The sequence below is a fragment of the Sparus aurata genome, chromosome 24 (genome assembly GCF_900880675.1).
Source record: "Sparus aurata chromosome 24, fSpaAur1.1, whole genome shotgun sequence".
Lineage (NCBI taxonomy): Eukaryota > Metazoa > Chordata > Actinopteri > Spariformes > Sparidae > Sparus > Sparus aurata.
Genome location: NC_044210.1, coordinates 14,121,705 through 14,141,953, shown reverse-complemented (window position 1 = coordinate 14,141,953; position 20,249 = coordinate 14,121,705). Strand labels below are relative to the sequence as shown.

Sequence of the window (20,249 nt, the reverse complement as noted above, 5' to 3'; positions counted from 1 at the left end):
CTTCAGCACATTCAAACATTCGCTTACGGCTGTGATTCATGAGGTGTGATGAGACGGAGCTATTATTCACAGTCAGCTTATCACACCTGTGTCTCCCCGTGGACAAATGTCTCAGTTGTGCATCCAAACTTCTCCCCTGAGCAATCCATTAGTATCTTTTTTTTTTTAACAACTGTATGTGGGCCACCCCGGGTCAGACCACATGGTTCACGCCTTTAGATTTATAGCGCCTAGAAGAGCTTTGCGTCAGCGTGAAACCTCACACAGAGGATAATTGACATCACCTACAGGCAGGCAAGTTTTGGCAGTTTGGCGCTCGTACTGTACACATTTTAATCGTTTTATCCATCTATTCTTGCTTTTTTTTGAGAGAGTGAGAGTCTTATCCTGCATCCTGGGCTAATTACAGGCCACTGATCTCGTCAGCTGTCACCGACACACTCTTTTTACATGTCAATGACAGCCAAATGGGACCTCATATCCTTCCTCCGGCTCACACAATGCCCCCATTGAAAGCGTAAGAGACGGAGAGGGAACCAAAGGAGTGAAAGCGAAGGATGCCACTCCTCGTCCCAGCTGGCGTCGCCTCCGCAGCAGAGGGCACGGAGTCCTGTCCCGTGAAATAACAACCACTCCTCCTCAAATCCGCCCCTTCGTCCCTCACCTCTGCCCGGTCGTCTTCATCATCGGCTCGGCCTAATCTGGGCACGTTCAGATTTAGCAACTCTGCCTTCCCTTTGTGCTCTAATGAGAGAAAAAGAGGGTGCAAGGGGGAGCGGGGGGTGGAGGTGAAGGAAGGCAGCGGTGGCGATGGTAGCTTGGGGTTTGTCTTCTTCTTTTTCAGTCGACGGGGGAAGAGGAGGAGAACTTGGCAGGATGCCTGGCCGTGGCGCTGCATACAAACACATGGGGGGGAAACACAAGGCCCATTTGTTTGACTCTCCCATCCTTTTACCTCGGGGAGGGGGGAGGGGGGGGGGAGCGGAAAAAATTGCATGAGACAGGCGTGAGATACGGTCCGCTCCTCGCTTCCTCGGGACACCCATCGATTCCGCGAAACAGCCGGCGGAATGGACGGGGACGAGACAAATGGATGGCGGTGGACGTCGAGGGGGAATCATTGACCATAACTCAATGAGATTAAGTCAATTTGTACAGTAAAGACTTGGAAGGATGCCCGGGCTTGTTTGCTGATTGAATATAAAAATACTATCAGGCATTAGGTGGATACACGAAACAGCATCAGGAGAGCAAACCACAAGATATTTCTGTCCAGACAAAGAGCTGACAAAGTCAAAGCCGGATCACGTCTGCCATCTTGGTTCATGTAAATCTCCTCAGCCTGATCTCCTGTGGACTCAAAGCAGCCGACATCAGCGCAACCTCCAAACGATTCCCCCTGATTTGTGGAAGATGAGATCTTTACCGTATGCACGGCGCTCGTCTCTCTCGAGTCCATGCTCGCATGCACATAAAGATGCCGTCTGAGAAAAGGGGGACATCGGCCAGCTCCCAGTGCAGCTGCAAATAACACTGATGTGGCGTTCCAAAATGTCAGTGTAGCGTGCAGAGAAACCACTTCCTCCTCCTTGGAAGTATTCATGAGGGAGGCTCGAACCGGCAAGAAAACGATGATTTCACAAGTCCGATCAGATTCAATTTGTCTCCCAGCATTTCGGTATGTAAATGAGCCCTTTAGGCCGCACCGTGCATGATACATCGGGCGACTTTTGAATAGTTGCATGTCATAAATTTCCTTCTATGTGCGTCCAAACCCTTTCGGGATCGTCTGGCGTTTCCATTACAGGCGTTTGCGGCAGCCTCGTTCAAAGCGTCCGACTGATAGGAGTCAATACATGCTGGATGGATTTCCATAAAACAGGTACACCAAAGGAGCTGTAAGTATTGCAGCAATCCGCAGAGTTGACTGCTTTATGACCGCGATCGCAGCGAGCAGCCCCCAAAGGGAGGCACCGCGGTTGAACGAGAAAGCAGCCGAACACGTCTGGATGAAGACGGGGGTCGCGCCGAGAACTGGGTGTTTATCTGTTCATGCGTCCGTTGGTGTTTTCATCAAGTCCTGCCATAAAGGACATGTTCAATTCTGAAATTCTGGGTTGTTACAAAGCTGAAGCGTGACTGAATTGAACCGGAGCCATTGAGAATCAGTCCCGATTCGTCCAGTCCGCCAGAATCGTACGTGTCATCAAGCCGATGCTCAAAGCGCTGTTGGCCTCCGTGTTCGACAAAACATGGGGCTCTTTTTCAAGTTCCTTTTTTTTATGCCCCTCAAACATCCCGAGTTCACCGCTGGTTGAAAGTGAAAGAAGAAGCGGTTGAACACATTCTCAGCGCTGCACGCCTTGCTAATGGTGAGCGCATCGGAATGTCGCCGTTGGACAGCTTTCGTCTGATTTTTCTTCAACGGCGCACGAGGCCGATTATGTGTCTACTGTCACGCATGTAGAGGCTGGTTTGACAGTTTCTTTGAGCGAGTGTGGGCCTGGTCGCGGCGTCACGGCGCTCCGTGCGTGTTAAACGCCGTCACTCGCCTTTTTGCATCATCTCAGAACATACACAGCTTCCTTTCCTCTTTCCTTGGATGGATCTGGATGCGCCGCAGGTCGAGATGTATGTTTTCGAGGCTCATTAGCCTTTTACCTCCCTGCTGCACGAACACGTTCTGCACACCAAGGTTTGGATTCTCAAGCTGGTCCTGGTGCAGACTTTACACCCTGAGAGCTTTCTTTTGATGCCAGAATGACGAGTTGAGACAATAAAACTAAAGAATAAGAGCCGAGGAGTGTTTTCCTTTCCTCACACCGAGATAAGAGCTTATCGGAGCGAGTGGAGGAGGAAGATACCGAAGACAGCTTGTGATTTAGGAAGGGCAGGAGGGTTTCAACTGTTGTTTTTCAAAATAAAACGGCGCGCACTCGAGGTTTCTCACGATGTTTCAGGTGGCGGACGGCACCTGTCTGACATCCTGGTTTAGGAGGGGCCTGTAAACGTGTCAAATTAAGACCAAAAATAAAAGCTGTGACTGTCTTTAATGTTGAGTTTTTTCTTTTTTACAGATTTACTGTGGAAATTAAACATTTCTGCGTGATAACTTGAAGTTAGAGGCTCTTTTCTATTAGATTAAAAGAGTGAATCACAAGCTTCGGATTTCAATTATGCATTGTATTGTTACCTCTTCTCCTTCATAACATTTGCTGCCGATCAGCATAATAAAATGCCGCTCCTCATCCGATTAACTCCTGACATTTAGATTTAATTGAATGCCCATGATGAGAGGATGACTCGGGACCACGCTCCTTTTCTTCCGTCTTGTCCTGAAATGATTTTACGGCCCCTTAATTATTCCATCTTCTGTCCGTCGTCAGCCCGTTCTCGCCTCCGCGAGCGAACAATGTTGCAATGCAGTGAGTTTAGACGTGGAAGAATGCGACAACAGAATGGAATCACGGCGGAGAAATGATTGCATTGCGAGAAACCACAACGAAAGGATGCTCCGGCGACGGGGCCCAAAGAAGCGGAGCGTTTGTTTCGGAGTGGTTAGGGATGACAAACAGTGGGCGGCCGATGCTGTAGCTGGAGGGTTTTCGACGGTGGAATCATGAAAGTTTATTTTAAGTGAATGCAGTTTATTGTTAGACGCGAAAAATGATCTAAGTATGACATCTCGGGGTCGGGCTCGTCCTCGCGGCCTCCGAGGATGGATGGCGGCGAGGAATGCTCGCAGCGAGTGCCCCGCAGAGAGGCCGATGAAAAGCAGAGCGCTGGTGGCTCCCGGGCCGGCATAAAGAAGTCGACTTGGCAGCGGAGCCGAGAGTCATGTGCCTCCATTTAAATGAGAAGGCAAGAAAAGGGAAAAGAGACACAGTGTGAGAAGGGGAGGGAGAGGAATACAAGGCTGAGCTAAGAGGGTCGGGGACGCTGCCAAGCCGAGACACTTGAGGAATGCACCAGCAGCGGCGGCGGCGGCAGCTCTCCCAGTAATACCATTACAGTCAGTGCTATCTGAGTCAGGAAAAACAGCCCAGATAGTCCAGTCAGCAGGTCTAGTAGCCAGTGTAAACAGATGACAGGTACCAAACAGAGAGAAAGAGCAAAAATTTAAAGTTTCTGCTGGGAGAATCCAACCGTTTCAGTACTTCTGTGTTCCCTCCACGCGCCCGCAGATTGTTTGCACTCGCACGAAGCTGCATATCTCGCGGTCGGAGCGTTTGGGACGCACGTGATCGTTGTCTCGTCTTGTCAAACGTTTGCACAGTGGAGGCGGCGAAGGCATGTGCTGCGACTCCTCCAGCCCTGGCAGTTAGTTAATAAACACAGGCCTGTCAACAGCTGCTGGTGATGTAATGTGGAACTTCTCCTCACTCTCCTTATCCTCCCGCCCCACCCCGCCTCCCTGACTCCCACCACCACCACCACCCGTCTATTTACAAGCCTCACTGGGTGTTGCTGCAGACTTCCAGCACTGCCAGCAAAGATAGTGTGTTTTCTAAAGAGTGTGTGTTTGTGAGTGGCTTCCCCCCCCCACCACCACCACCACCAGCCCTGCAACACTTCCAGGGGAATTTACGACAGCATGTTTTCAGCTGCCATCAAAGGAAATTCCACATCATCAGGTTGTCTTCCCAACCAAAACACCCCCGAGAGTCTGGGAACTGCAGAGCTGGATACAGACCTGTTGAGTGGAGAGGATCCTGCCGGCGCAGAGTAAGTTTTAGGATTCCTGCTTTTGTTTGTCTGCTGACATTTTATGGGAGGCTGAACCAGTTTCACCTCCAGTCGTAGTCTGGGAAAAATTTGCAGGAGTTGGTGCACGGCGTGACGAGAGAGGAGGCAAACAGTGCAAAATTGTGCAAATATAGCATGTCTTGGAGGCGTCGCATAACTAGTTTGCTAGTAGCAGAAAAGCTCAATTTCAAAACTTACAAATGCTTAAATGCTAACATAGTGAAAAGAATAGCTAGCCTAATTAATAGCTAACTCTCGTAAAAGATGTAGCCACTTTATTTCTAGTTTCAAAGAAAAATAAAGGCTTCTCAGAAATGACTTTGAAAATGAGCTAAAATAATGTTGCCGCTTAGCTTGTTAGCTAGTAGCAGCAGAGCTAAACTAAAGCTAGTTCCTGATTGTCTGTTGTCACTCCAAAAGGTGCAGCACTTATGATTAGCTAGTTTAATTTATTTCAAGATAATGAACATGCACAGAGAAAAGACTTTGAAATTCATCTGAACTTATGTTAGCAAGCTATCTTAGATCATTCTTCACTCACAAAAAGGTGTAGCAGCTTAGCATATTAGCTAGCAGCTTCAAAATAACAGTATGATACTGGAAAGACAAATTAAAGATGTAGCTGAATCGTTAGCTAGCTAATTGTTGCACAACCCAACCCTACAACATGTGTAATTTGGTAATTTGATCTATTACAACAACAGGAATTAGAAAAACAAAAATGGTTAAAATGAATGCTTACTTTCCGAGCTGTCTCCTCACATATTAGCTTTCTAGCTAGCTTCTGTAAATCACAAGTAACAACTAGAAAAAGATGCTAAAAACACCATTTAAAAAGAAGCTAACATGTTGTGTGATGTACGTAGCCCTTTAATGCTAACTGAATAGCTTGACAAGCTGCTGTAATGCATGACTGAAGCTCCTTTATTTGCTGACCTTTCATGGGAAAAAAACAGACACACGGCAAAGACTTCATGTTGGGGTTTTTTTTAAAGCGCTGTTAACGATTAACTGGAAGCTGATATGTGCAGGACTTTTTCTGCACACGGGGGGGAAAACATCCAGAGTGATAAACACACTGTTGTTTCTCGAGCTGTCAGCGGCCTGCTGATGAAACGCTGCCCACCACATGACGCTCACATACCGAGGTGAAAGGGGGGGGAGCGCAACTGTTGTGTATTTTGATAACGGTTGGGAAAAAATCCCTCTGCCGTCTCTTGGCTTTGCTGCATCACCCTTTGGGCCTTGGGGGTGTATTTTTCTGGCTTTCTTTTTCTACCTGAAGCACTATCACGAGAGAGTTCAGCAGGAAGTCGCGCTGTCGGCCGAAGCTTCAGCAGTAGTTGGAGAAGGTCCCTCGACAGGAAGCCCGGCCTTTTTTTTTTTTTCCAGGATGTATATTAAAGTATCCGACGCATCTGGTGGGATAAGCTGAAGGGAATTGCAGGGACTCCCCTCATGAACAGGATGACGACATTGTATTCATTGTTTTTTTTTTTTTTTTTTTTTTCCACTAGACCTCCAACCCCCCCTTCAACTCCCCCCAACATTAAATCGCCTGCTAAGCACTGCTGACTAAACAAGATTTAAAGCTGCTCAGGCATGTTCTGGCAGACTCTTTATCATTAAAAGTGTCTGAGAAACACATCTTCCTCTTAGCAGATTGTTTCCCCCCCTTTTGTCTCGTCTGACACGATTTTGCTTCGGAAGTAATTTAGGTGTTTGCGTAGCATCACGTCTGAGAACCGGTCTTTTTCAGTCGTCTCAGCCGGGGCCCATCCTTGAGCGCTGATTGGACGGCACATCAGTCACGTTTTGACAGGCTTTGTTGAACAAGTAGGCTAAGTCAAATATTGATAATGTACTCTTCAAAGAGGCAAGCATGACTGAGAGGGCCCAGTGCACGTTGTGTCAAATGTATCGCTGTGAAAGAAGAGAAGGTGAATCTCAGCGTGGAGAGCGTTTAGGAAGACAGAACTGGAGCATCTGCTGATGGTGAGTGGATCTAAGAGCAGGCGATTAAAAATGCAGAGCGAGGTGTCACATGCGCAGAATGATTTACAAAATGCCTCACAGTCCTCACAGTGTGAAATCATAATGAGAAGCTCCTTTTGTTCAGAACAAATTAAATAAACAAGAGCAAACGTCAGACTCTTTGGCAGAAACATGTTGGTCTTATTGCGACAGTAAGTCAACTTCCAGGAGATTAAAGTCGTTTATTCAGCGCAATTTTTCAACGTTTGCCAGTTTCATTCTTTTATTTTATGATGTTCTCTGTTTTCCTTTGAGTTTCCGACCACATTTCTGACAAAGGGAGCAATTTCAAGACGTTAATTTGGAAGCGGGGGAATTGTGATCATCGTTTTCTGGACAGGATATAAATGAGAGCCGATCCAACCTTTTAATGTTATCTTGTCACAATGGTTGGACTTATGGTTGGGTTAGGTTTGGGCACAAAAAACAGTTGGTTTGGGTCTGGAAAAGACCTTGTTTCCTCTTAAAAACAGCCGGTTTCGTCACCACAAGAGCCGCTGAAGTTATCCCAGCGTCTTGTTTAAAACAGCTGGGTTTATCACCACAACAATGGTCGAAGACGTCGGTTCTGTCACCACAAAGATGATCGGAGATGTCCCGACTTCCTGTAACTACTCTTCAGTGTTCGTCACCACAAACCCGGCTGGAAATTCCCCAGAAGTCCTCCTTAAAAACGTGTCCTTTACAAATGTAGAAGCGTCCATGCGATACCTGTTTGTCTTGACGCATTTAGAAACCGCCCTTTGCAACAGCTGCACTCGTATTGAAGCTGTTTATTCAGCAATGTGTTCGCTGTCCCGTGGTTTGTATAAACATGTTGACACTGGAAACCCTCCCAATAATGTGCTTTAAATACCTAAAAGACACCCAAAGCCTAAGCAAGTATTGTATAGATCACAGTGTTGATATGGATCCTCCCTTACTGGCAGCGTCAGTTCTAAAGGGCCTGCCAAATTGACCTATTAGCCTCGACGCTACGCCTCTCCTTTTCACACCCGTGTGATAAACACTTAAAAAGTTACACTTGTTCTGATTACCAGCACGGTGGAAACACTGATACGGCTGCACCCATGAGCACACGCTGCAAACATCCAGTAAATTACACTTCTTTAAAAGCTTAATGATCGGTGTGCCGGCAGCACAAAAACAACAACGGCACCAGCGTGTAAAATATGGCTCGTTGTTTCAGACGCGGTAATTCCACGTTCGGGCTGTGCCAGGCTACAGTTGGTTGGTGCCAACTGTACCGGGGACACATGCAGAGGCAGGACCAGACGGGCCGGCCAGCAGAGGGACTCAAAACATCCGATCGGCATGGACCATCTGTGCTGCTCGAATACAGATGGACCTCTCTCTCTTTCTCTGTGCACATTAAACCCCACATCAGACACTTGCATGCTTCAATTTTCTCCTCAATGAATGGAAAGTAATAGCACACACCCCCCCCCCCCTCGAAAAAGAAAATGTCCCCTCCCACTTCCCCCAGGCGAATTAAAAGCGCGACTCGAACGTATAATCTTTTCCCGGTCGCTCATTCTTCTCCCCGGACATCATTCAGGGGATAAAATAAAGAGAGAACTGGGCTGCGTACCGCGGGGGGATGCCTCTGCGCTGACCCCGTTTCAGGCTTCCCCCCTTCATTCAAGGCAGGCGCAGGGCATGGAGACAAAATGAATTGGTTCCTAGGGCAGAGGGGGTGCACCAATCAATGTCCAATCCACCCCCTCCCCTCCATCCACCATCCATTTTCAGGCCCTGGCACTTCCTGGCACTGCTCTTTTTTTCTGGGGCGGCAGCGGGGGTATTGATCATAGAGGTCCGAGTCACTATTTGGCCAAGAGGCTTTTCTTTTCGGAGACCTCTGTTTTTTTCAAAAGGTTTGTAATAGATGTGAGCGCTAATTGGAAACTCATGCAAAATGCACGCCTGGAATCCCTGGAAGCTCTCAAGCCTCCTTCATTCTTCCCCTCCAGATGGCCATTTAAATATTTGCTTCCATTTTTTTTTCCCTCTGTCATCTATTGTATGGTTTCATTTCAACAGGCTCTTAACTCCCAAACTCGTCAAGTATGGCAGCTTGGTTAGCGACCTTTAGCTTCAAGCTATGATGCTATACATACCCCTCTAGCGTCGGTGTTGAATGTGAAGGGCTCCGCAATAAAAAGTAATAAGCAACGTCTGAGTAGACTTTCAAAGTAAAGGCTCTGTGATCACGTTTGCAAGAACATGTAACATTTCAGCCATTTCAAAATGAAGCTAGCTGACAAACAGTTCATATATTATGACTTTTGGACTGTTAGGTTGTTAGGTTTAGGCTCCAAAACTACTTGGTCACATGTTAAACTACTAGGATTAGGAAAATAATGCTAAAATAACTACATTCAGTCTCATAACAAATATAAATCTGACTTTCGGAGTGATTAAAGTTGTCAAACAAACTCCGTGTTTAGGTTTAGTCTCCCAAGCTACTTGGTTAGGTTTTGGAAAAGATCATAACTTAGGTTAATATAATGACATTCAGACTTGTAACATCTGATAACAAATGACTTTTGGACTTCTATTAACGTCGTCAAACTATCGCGGTTGTGTTTGGTTTAGGCCCCAACACTATTTGGTTAGGTTAAGGAAGAAAAAACACTTGGTCAGGTTTAGGAAAAAATCCTTTTTTTAATCAAAACAAAAACAACATTCAGTTTTGTAACGTAGGCTAAGTACGCTACATATGTTAACTTCTGGTAATATCACTTAAAAACTAATTTCTCTCGACTCGTGGTCACAAACAGGATGCAAACGCCGCTCTCCGTAGCTAACGTCCATTGAATGACATCATCTAATAGGTACTCTTTGGAGCCCTGGAGGCGTACCTGCAGCGTCAAACTGACCAGGCTGACGTATTTGGCATGTTGGGAGTGACAACGGGCTGTTAATGTATAACCTGTGACTGAATCAGCTCACAATGAGAGAAAAAGCTAACGTAGGAAACCTCTTTATTGCACATTCCCCAGCGATTATTCTCCAGTGAAAGGTCTTGTTTCACGAGAGGGTCACGCCACTTCACCCACTTAATATCTGCGTTTGAACTTATCACGACAAAGATTTTTCTTACTTGTGGCGACTCAGTTTGCACAGTGTGAAACGAGGCCGCGGGTGTGTGTGTGGCTCGACTGTGTCGGGTACAATGGGCGGCATTGTCGCTTCGCTGCGAGTGTGTGGTCTCCCGCAACACTTCCAAAGTCAAAAAGCCAGAGGGTGGAGCAACAGTGTTTTCCTCCAGCAGACCTTTACTGTATGTATGGGATTATTATCGGAGCCCTTTAAGATAAACGTGCCTGTAATGGGGGTCGGTGATTGTAATAAGCGCACAGCTGCCTAATTCTCCCTCGGCTCACAAAGGAACAGTATCAAATCCGAGCCATGACGATCCATATTCATGGACAATCTGGGCTTATTATCACCGTTTATCCACGAAAAGGCTCGCAGTCTGTTTTCAGCGCAGCGATCTCTCAATGGGTTTTAAGTGTTATCATTAAGCTGTTATCCCCCCGCACATTATCCCCGTTGTAGTTTTGGGAGCTGTCTGGGTTCTCCGCGACCTCAGCTGGGTCCTTCCCTTGTTCCTGGAGCAGATGTTAAAAAAGAGAGTCCACCCTCCCCTCCTCTCCAGCACCCACACCAACCTCACACACACACACACACACACACACACACACACTATCCCACCGCGCCTCCTCCCTTCACCCTGGCATCTAATTAGGCCTACAGCACAAAGACTCCCAGATGTCAGCGTCCTCCTGGCCTCCTTTGATTATATCCTTTCCACCCCACTGGCTGGCTCGCCGACTGGCTGGATGGCCGGCTGGGGGCCGTGTGGACCATAGGCGTCGACGCGTGTCACTCTGCCTCGCGTAGGTCAACAGCGAAGCGGTTTAACATATCAGTAATTGCTTTTGGTGTAAATCACTGGGAATCCAGAGGGAGGGAGGACAGTCCTGGATGGGCTGCGGTTGCAGGATGGCGGCTGGACGGTTGTAAACTGAGACAAAGCAGCGTTTTAAATTTGTCGGATCTTTTAAAAATGCTGTCGCAACATAGCGCTTGTCACGGCCAGCAGTCACTGAGTGTTTCATTTCCTTTTAAAACCAAGCAGCCGAGAGACATGAACGACGTGTGGACAGTCAACAAGTTTGTCCGCTGAGGGGAAAATTGGCCATGGCGCCGCCTTTTTTTAATTTATCAATTTTTTTACAGCGTTTCGACAGCCACTCAAGACTTCCACACTTCTGTGAGCGCCGGGTTCTGCCCAGCGGATGGCCGGTTCTGTGAAACACATCGCGTGGGCTCGGAATAAAAAAAATGTCTCGAGTTCCAGCAGAACCTCAAATTAAGACTCGGAGAGAAAAATACAGTGAAAAATGAAAAAGACAAACTGCGTATGGAGTCCAGACAAACCAAAGCAATGACAGCGCGGTCTTGATGCGTGTCTGAGGAGACCACATAACGGCCTCTCGATTTGATCATTCAGTCAGAAAGGAGCGACCTTAGAAGCCTTCACGCTGCCACAACTTGGAGCAAATGCAGTTCATAACAGTGGAATGGTGACGAATGGCTGATTTACTAGCAGAGGCTCGCCAAATTCAACTCTGGTGACCTTTGACCTGAGATTTTGCACTGCCGCTTTTCTGACAGTGCTGCCCATTGAGGGGACGGAGAGACAGATGGTCCAAACTACAGAAGGGATTTTTAGCCTATAAGCTGTAGTGATTAGTTGTCAACTATTAAATGAACTATTGATTGATCATTTTGAGTCATTGTTTGATGATGTTTTCTGTTTGATTTAGTCTTTTATGACATTTTTGTAAAAAATTATCCACATTTTCTGACATTTTACGGACGCAACAACTACTTAATTAATCAGGAAAATGATCGATAGATTAATAGATACTCTGATTAATCGTTTGCTGCAGCCCTACGTGATTTACTTCCTCCTTCGGCCAGAGTATAAACTTCTCAAGAAGAGAGCAACGGCCTGCAGACAAGAACAAGACAGAAGTCGTATTACTTGCTGAGCAGCTAACACATTTTACAAGCTGTCTGGTAGCGAGATTTTTAGCTAGGAGAGCTTAATTTTCCCTCTTCGGCAAATCTATATTGAACAAAGTGGTGAACAAAATGTCACGGGAGATTTAACAACACAGTAAGTAGACAATAGTTAGCGCAGCGACATTTAACATAATCAATTAATTGACATTAATTGGTCGTTTTTCAACCTAATTTAAAAGTTTAACAGCTTGGAAATTAGCTCAGACTATCAAACAATGTAATTTAACAGATTTTAGCCATTTCTGTGATGCTCCTTTAAGTCTCTTCAACTCATTGACTGATAAGAGAGAGTTCGTCCCTGACTGGCTGCCTGGGTGTTAACAGCATGGCGTAGATTAGATTTGGAAACAAATTAATGTGGTGTAATTAACGGGGGATTGAAATCAGCATCCTAATTTTTGAATTAACTCAAATCATCTTTTTTTTGGAGCTTTCAGCCAGAACACGGAGCATCATTCGGTTTGTTCGACCGCCCTGATAGGATAGGTTGGACTTTTCTTGTGTTTACCGACTTCCTTTATCTCCAATGCCCCCGATATCTGCCTCCTAATGTGTTTGCTTAATCTTTATCACTTCCGATCCATCCACTACCTCATCCCTCGCACTTTCTATACCCTGAGGAAAAATGGTGGCAGTGTTTTTTTTTCTACGTCTGGTCCGGGCAATCAGACGCAATGCTATAATCCATTTTAATCATTTACTCTCAATTTCCTATAACTCCCCCCTATCTTTGTATCCAAAGGGAAGCCGTGGGCCTCGCTTCCTCTCCTAATCTCCAGCGGAAAGGGACCAAAGCTGAAATGTAATCTAAACACAGACCAGAGTATTTCATCAGACACTTGCACAATTAGTCATTACAAACGGCAGAATGAAGAGACAGGCAGGACTCTGATGAAGACAGTAGCGTTTCACATCCTGCGCACTGATTAGGCAACTTCCTCATGCGCCTAGATAACCCGAGGGTGTTCAGAAATGGGGGCAGAAGGAGACGGTGTCACGTTGGGGAAATGTAACATCGGCCCTGGGTTAAAACGTAGTGGCGGTGTGACGTTCCGCGGCCTCACGTCAATATGTTTGGACGTAGCATATTGGCAGTGGATGGAACGCGTCGCGCTGATGTGTGGGGATGTTTGACGAGCGCAGTCACGCCGCTGAAGCTTCAGACAGGGTGTAACGGACGCAGCCTGCAGCAGATGCACGATGGGCAACGCGGTTGCATAAGTAGGTTTGTGAGGCAAGTGAACACAAGTGACCTGGAAAAAAAAAGTGGGATAAAGACAATTCAGCCTTATTTTGAAATCAGCTAATAGTGGCACTTAGCAGATCTTATTCTGAAGGTGTCACAAGATGATTTTCATTATCATAGCATTACCATACTGTATAGTGTGTAAATGTCAGTAGATAATCTCAAAATAAGGGTTTCATGTAAAGGTTCACCATTGTGGCCAAAAAAACGATACACAATAGTGTTTTTTATTCAGAATATAGTCAATAACCAGCATTGTATGGAGGAACCAAACTGACAAAATCTAAAATTAATAAATAAATTAAGAAAAATGAAGTGCTCAATATATAAACTTAAATATATTGGGCATTGATACATTTATAGGATATTAAAGAAACTGATATTTAAATTGATTTTGGGAGTTTCAGTCCTCCATACATCATATTATATGTATTGTTTTTATTGTTATCAGGTCATCACTGTTTAAATAAAGCTAATAAACTAAACAAATTAAATCAATATCGGCTTTAATTGGCCTCTGCATTTATGTACCTTTGTGTTATTTGAACTATTTAGTTACTCTCATATTGAAATGTTCATTTTGTTTGTTAATTAGTTTGTTGTTATTTCTACCTATTTATTTGTTGGCTGTTTATTTGGCTATATATGTTGGAATAGTTACGTCAACAGGAACAATTCAGTTTAACTTTAAAATTTCTAATGTAATAATCATTACTTTGATCCAAAATATAAGAAAATAGTCCTCCAACAAGAGTATGATGGTGAGGTTTTGCTTTAGGACCCAAATGGGGGAAACAAAAAGTGAGCTTTATTTTAACAAGCTGAAAAAGTACAAAAAACCAAAATGAGTCGCAAGGACAAAAAGTAGCAACGAAGAGCTCAAACAAAGGAACACGGAGGACATCACGAAACAAACTGACAAAGACAAGAGGGAGGACAAAGACTATATACAGACACAGTAACGGCAGGACGAGGAGCAGGTGAGGTAACGAGGGAAAAACACAGAGAGGGAAAAACACACAGGAGAAGCTGAGGTGTAAGGAGAGACACACCACACACAAGGGCATAGTTTGAAAATAAAAGCGGAAATGAAACAGTAAAACCCAGGAACATGACAAAGAGTCCCCCTTTTAATTCAATCAAGGAGTTATCCCCTGAGAAATTAACTGGGGAAATGAGAAAGAATTCCAAGATCCGTGCCGTTATCCGGGTCTGTTGGGGTCCGCGCTGACAAACCAACCGATAAAACAGACAACAGGTGAAGCCTCCTTGGCGATGATGGTTGCTTGATTTACGCGGTGTGCTTTCCCAGGAGTCCTCTCTCTTGGTTACATAAGACACATCCACGGGTTTATCCACCTCGTATTGCACAGCCAGCATCCCTGACCCCGAGGCGTCCATCAGCCGACCTTTGACCCCTGCCCTCACCAATGAGGAAGTGCTGTGCTTACTCGGTCGCCTCAGAGCAGTGATTCTAAAGCCCGGGGGCTCTTTGTAAAGGAGTAGTATGCGTGAAGTGAAGTGTTTATCTTCTGCTGTGGCCTCAGTCGGGCCAGGTCGGACTGGTTCCCAGCTCTGTTTGGAGAGGCGTAGAAAAACAAAAAAGGGGGCTCAAGCTTCGGGGTTCGGGGTGGGGTCGGAGGGTGGGATGCTTTCGGTGAGAGCGAAGCAAGAAAGATCTCTGTGAAGCCCAGAGAGTCATGACAGGCCCGAGGAGAGGTCCACACTTCCGCTTTTGTTCTGGCTCGGATTTCAAGAGGAGAGCGAGCAGCAACAGAAGAAGATGGGAGAGAAAGAAAAAGTAGAGCGGGTATAGAGTGACGAGAGAGGGAGACGGGTGCTGCCTCTGCGTCTCTTGACTTTGGACTCTGATCTCCCATAAAAAAGGTGAAAGCCCTTCCGACAGCGGAAACCTGACCGACCGGACATGAGGTGTTCCTTGTTGACTTTCTCCCCCCTCTCCCCCTTCCACTCCTCCCCCTTTCCCTCCCTCCAGGGCTTCCCAGGTGTGTGAATCGCCGCCGGGCAGTGGGAGCATGAGCAGACACCTGGAGAGGAGGGAGCGCTTAAAGAGATTGTCTCTCGACAGCCGACTACCGGTAAGTCAATCCCCAACGCACACCGTCTGCTAGGTCGGTCGCTTTGTCAGGAAACAAGCTGTGGAATGTCTCGTCTTGCTGCACTTCATCTCAAAAAAGGAAGTGTTTGGGATTCAAGTCTTTAGGTTTGTTGACACTGACACAACCACACCTCCAGAGGAAGTCGTTCATTTGCCGGATTTGTGTTTGTTTTTGCTAATGAGGTTGTCTTTGGGACCCGCGAGGCTTCCCACGGAGCGTTTGTTGGCGACTCAGTTTGGGGTCTTTTGTCTCTTTTATTCAAAGCTGGCTAACGCTGCCAATGCTAACTGTCCTCTCTGGTGTTTTGTTTATATTCCATCTGCTGGAATACACTTCCTGTGTGTGTTCACAAAGGAAAGATCCACTCGAGCGTGGAGACAACTCAGAACCAGCCACCGGTTCAGGAGAATGCAACAGAGATTTCAAGCGTTAAAGGAGCAGTCCGCTCAAAAGTGATTACCATTATGTGGTAAGCCTCATGAAGATAGAAACAGAGACTCCATACACCTTGTTGGTGTGATCCAAGTCCAACGACTGAATAGATAAAACAATAAACATATACGTCTCCTAAATAACTTCCGGTGCATTACGTACATGAAAGAAAGCACTTATAACTGGTTCTTGTTGTGGACTGGACTACAAACAGCTCTCCTGGATGAAAGTCCTGTTCTTGTTTTAAGCCGACCATCCATCCCCGACCTCGTCCCTCCACAGACCTTTCACTCTTACCTGTGCAACTGTCATTATTAAGACAATCGCTACAGGTCGCTGCCTAACATCAACCGTAAGTATTGATCGTAATAAGCTGCTTTCATTCCAACCTATACAATCGAGATTTATTTGACAAGATTTGATATATTTACATGTAAACAACATCTTTTCCAATCAAATTTGGGATCTCGGGGCTTCTGGAGACTTGGAGTATGCAGGACATTTGTCTCATTTTGTTTTTTAGTTATTTGTCGACGCTTTAAAACTTCAGTTGTTCCGGAGAGCGCTGCAGCCTTGCGACCTTGACTGTGACACACTTCAAATGATTTTACCATCAACATGAGGGCGTGTGCTTTATCTTTTTAGATGTGCTGCTCCTTTAACACTGAAATTAAACACCCACACACATCCACGTGTCAAGCAGCAGGGAGAATAAACAGCCTCCCATGACTGCTTGTCAAAGCCGCCGCTTGACTGACAGGCGTTATCTCTGCGCCCGGGCCGCTCTTGCGAATCACAGGAGTGGAAACTTGTTTTTTGGGCCGAGGGTTAACTGAAGGTGAACCAGCTCGCGAGTGCCTCTCTGGAATGTCAAGTGCAGTCATATAGCGGCTGTGTGTCGGGTCCGCGTGGAGAGCAAAGAAGCCTCTTACTTCCCCCTCAGCGCGTACGGCGCACTCACTGCACGGGAAATAATGAATCAGGAGGCTCAAAATAGCACTTTAATGTAGGAAATGTCTCTAATTAGAGGGGGTGTTTCTTCAAAGGGGAGAAATACCCTTAAACACTCTAAAAGCATTAAGTGATATACAGTTAAAAGCTGCCTTTCTGGGGTAATTTTGTTATTTACGATGGTTTCTTGATGACTGCAAGGCTTTAATGAAGCCGACACACTTTATTGACTCGACCTGGCTGACTTTATGACTTGCGGCTGACCCGTCTTAACCCACTGCTGACATGTAGGAAAGATCGCTTAAAGGGAAAGCCTCGTGCTGCCCTGCTGAACTGAGCGGCTTCTTTCATAATTCCTGTTCGCTGTTATTTTCATTGTGAAATTATCGTTTAGTCTATAAAATGACAGCAATTACGGGTGAAAAGATGGAAGTGATGTCTTCGGATTGCTTCTTTTGTCCAATAAACAGTCCAAAAGACAGATTCACTAGTTGCTTTGTAGCTCGAAAGGTGAAAGTCTGATAGTAAACAACATCAACACTAAAAGCTCTCAGGAGGTTAAGGTCAGCTAGGGCTAGCTGCACAGCTACCATAGCTAACTAGCTAAAGTAAACAGCAGGAAGTGGTTATTCTGGTAATATACTGGCAGATTTTGGTTTGGAGTTTGGTCATAAAACATTTCCAGGGATGACCGCTTTGACGTTTCATAGTTGTGTTAAATAAATGGCGGAGCTGTCGCTGTACGGTGCAGGATAAGGGACAAAACTAATATTACTGAGAAGCCAGCAGATCTCAGTCACCTGGTACTTGTGTGTCTAACCAAGCGACCCACTGGATTAGTGCCTACCTTGGTTGGACATTAGGTTTCCTTGGCTACCTACTGATTGGGCTGAAGTTATTGGCGGATTGCAACCAAATGTAGTGCGTCACCACCACAAACTGGAGACAAGTCAGTTAAAACAGCCAGAGTATGCCGTCTGACACGTAACAGATACAGACAGTAACATCTTCAATCCACAGGACATTCAAAATTCATCAACCCGTCTATGAAAAATGTTCATGTCTTGATGTGGATTTTCACTTTGAATTCGGACTCGAACCCCAAAGTCTGTCAATCATCTTTTTTAAACTGCAACATGAGAGTGAATCCAGAAGGATCCTGTTGTTGAGACAAGCCTTTAATGTATAATTCATCCCCTCAGCCTCACAGCTTTGTGAATGTGTAACTCCCAGCGATTACTTGTGCGCTTCGTGCAGTTTTCTTATCCGACGACCGTAAAGGCTGATTCATAGAAGGCCTCCCGAACATTATATCACTACCATTAATAGTTATTGGTAGCTGGGGAGATTTACTGCCGCTTTAATTGCTCTAATTGGATACACGGCGGCCTGATTTACTGCGCGACTGGAAGTGGGTCATATTTGCGATATGGCTTTATGATTCAGCATGCTCACATTTGTCCACTCGACTATCCATGCATGTATTTTCTCCTCTCTTGTGCACTCATTTGACTTTCTTCCTCTTATCTTCCCTCTCACTCTCCTCCCGTCTTCCGCTATGTTTTACTTTATCTCTTTTTTTCCTCTCTCCGTCCCCCCACTCTTTCCTCCCTTAATGATTTATTCTCACTTGGGGGCAGCGGGAGCATAAGGGTGCTGGGCCGCTTTAATAGTGGGACATGAGGAAGCCCCGAGCATTTTGGGAAAAGGTCCAGCATAGATCTGGTGGCACTGTGCAGATTTGAGTCCGTGGCAAGTGCAAGCTGCTTTTTTGGTTGGTGCAGCAGCGGCAAGTTTGTTTCCCAGAGTCCAATGGATGCAGCTCCTGTGCACGTGTGTGTGGACGGAAATATCACTTTCAGCATAAAACACTTATTTCCTGTCGATAATGCTCGATTTAAAATACGTTCATACGCAAAAAGCTGTTATTTGTGCTGAGTAAGGGACCAAGACATCATCATCTGTGCCATCGTGGATGTGATATTACCCCATTATTCACAATTTGACGGCAACCAATGATTATTTTCATTGTCGATTAAACTGTCGACCGTTGTTTGGTCCATACGACGTCAGAAAATGCTGAAAAATGTCGATCAGTGTTTCCCAAAAGCCTGAGATGAGGTCCCTAAAAAACATCTTGTTTTTGCCAAAACCCCAAAGATATTCAGTCGACTGTCACGGAGGACGAAAGAAACCAGAAAATAATCACATTTGAGAAGCCGGAATCAGAGAATTATATTTTAAAGAAATGACTCCAAGTGGTCGATTTTAACCCTGAAATAGTGGGCAATTAATTTAATAGGCATTACAATGACTTCATTCGAGGCCACTGAGTTTAAACTCAAACTCGGGTCTTTGTCCTTCCAGCGCTGATGAGGGACATCATGTCTCAGGCCCTCGTGGCCCTGCCGGCCCTGGCACAGATAAACCTACTAAGTCCTGTAAACACTCCTTTTCCTGGGAGGATATGAGCCTCCGATACATTTATTTTTTCAGGCATCTGAGAAAACACAAGAGGCGGGTTTGTCCGACATTCCGTCAGACGACAGGCACGAGCTCCCTCCGCGTCACCTGCGAGTGTCCGGCTTCGTCCGCTCGCTGCACGTAACGCGGCCGGCGTGCGACCTGGACGGATGACCCCCGCTGTGTGACGCTGCGTTTTTTTTTTTGTTTGCTGCTCAGTCAGCTCTGTCACAAGGTTGTCATCCAGAGAACAGTTGGCCTTGTTTTGTTGCTTTCACACATTTCAGGCATTCCATGTGTCTCATGGGCTGTTCGGATGATGAGCCGGAGAGAGATTTTCCACCGGGGACGCCCCTGACAGACTTTCAGCTCGCACTGGCGCTCAGACGCGGAGACAAAATACCATATGTCAGGCGAGGGGCAGGTAAAATATTTATGTCTGCTCCTCTTTGGATGGATTACATGGCCTGGCTTCATACAAAGCTCCTATCAATCGTCTATGGGTAATTTGGTGAACATGGGGCTTGAATGTCAGTCAGGAGGACCGCCGCCTCACACATGCATAATGCATCGAGCCGGCATATGTTTCCTCAATGCATGCAGGCGAGGTTTGAGGGAATTTTTCCCCGGTCTGCGTTTGCTCCAAACGTTGCTCAAAGCTGCAGACTTCCCTTCAGACGAGTTGTTGACTTTGTGCACGTCGTAAAACGAAGCGCACATTTACTCAGCGTTATCGGGACCTTGTTGGGGTCGGAGCATCTAATCTAGATCAGGTTATGCAGCTCAGGGACGGCCCAGAGTAGCGGCAGTAACAGCGAGTAACTGGGGCACCATTTGCATTACATAACCGCCCGTGTTGCTGGGTTGATTCTGTGCCTCTATTTATTTTTATCATTTGATGCCCGCCTGCGGATGAGGCTCTCTTCGTCATGCAGGGACGCGCACGGTGAGCCCGATGGCCGCGGACGGTCTGCGAGCTGCTGCTAGCCGCTGCCAGCCGGCTTTAACTAGGTCATGGCAGAAGCTCTGTCAGGGGTCTATCCTATACAGTAAGAGGCTATCACAGGGGTTTGATTCACAGTTTGTACGGAGGTAAACACCGATGGTTTATAAGTGAGGAAACCGGCCGAGGCATCATCTGTGGTGCCGGAGAACCA

At 46.2% G+C, this 20,249-nt stretch overlaps 1 protein-coding gene across 1 annotated transcript in view; it reads left to right on the top strand.

Moving 5' to 3' along the window:
• Nucleotides 1-4,594: 4,594 nt before the first annotated feature.
• The window catches only part of LOC115577099 (nck-associated protein 5-like), a 154,151-nt gene continuing 138,496 nt past the window's right edge, over nucleotides 4,595-20,249 (top strand). The window contains exons 1-2 of the mRNA XM_030409905.1: nucleotides 4,595-4,725; nucleotides 15,123-15,225. Coding sequence (XP_030265765.1) covers nucleotides 4,595-4,725; nucleotides 15,123-15,225 — 234 coding nt within the window. The remainder of the gene's footprint in view (nucleotides 4,726-15,122; nucleotides 15,226-20,249) is intronic.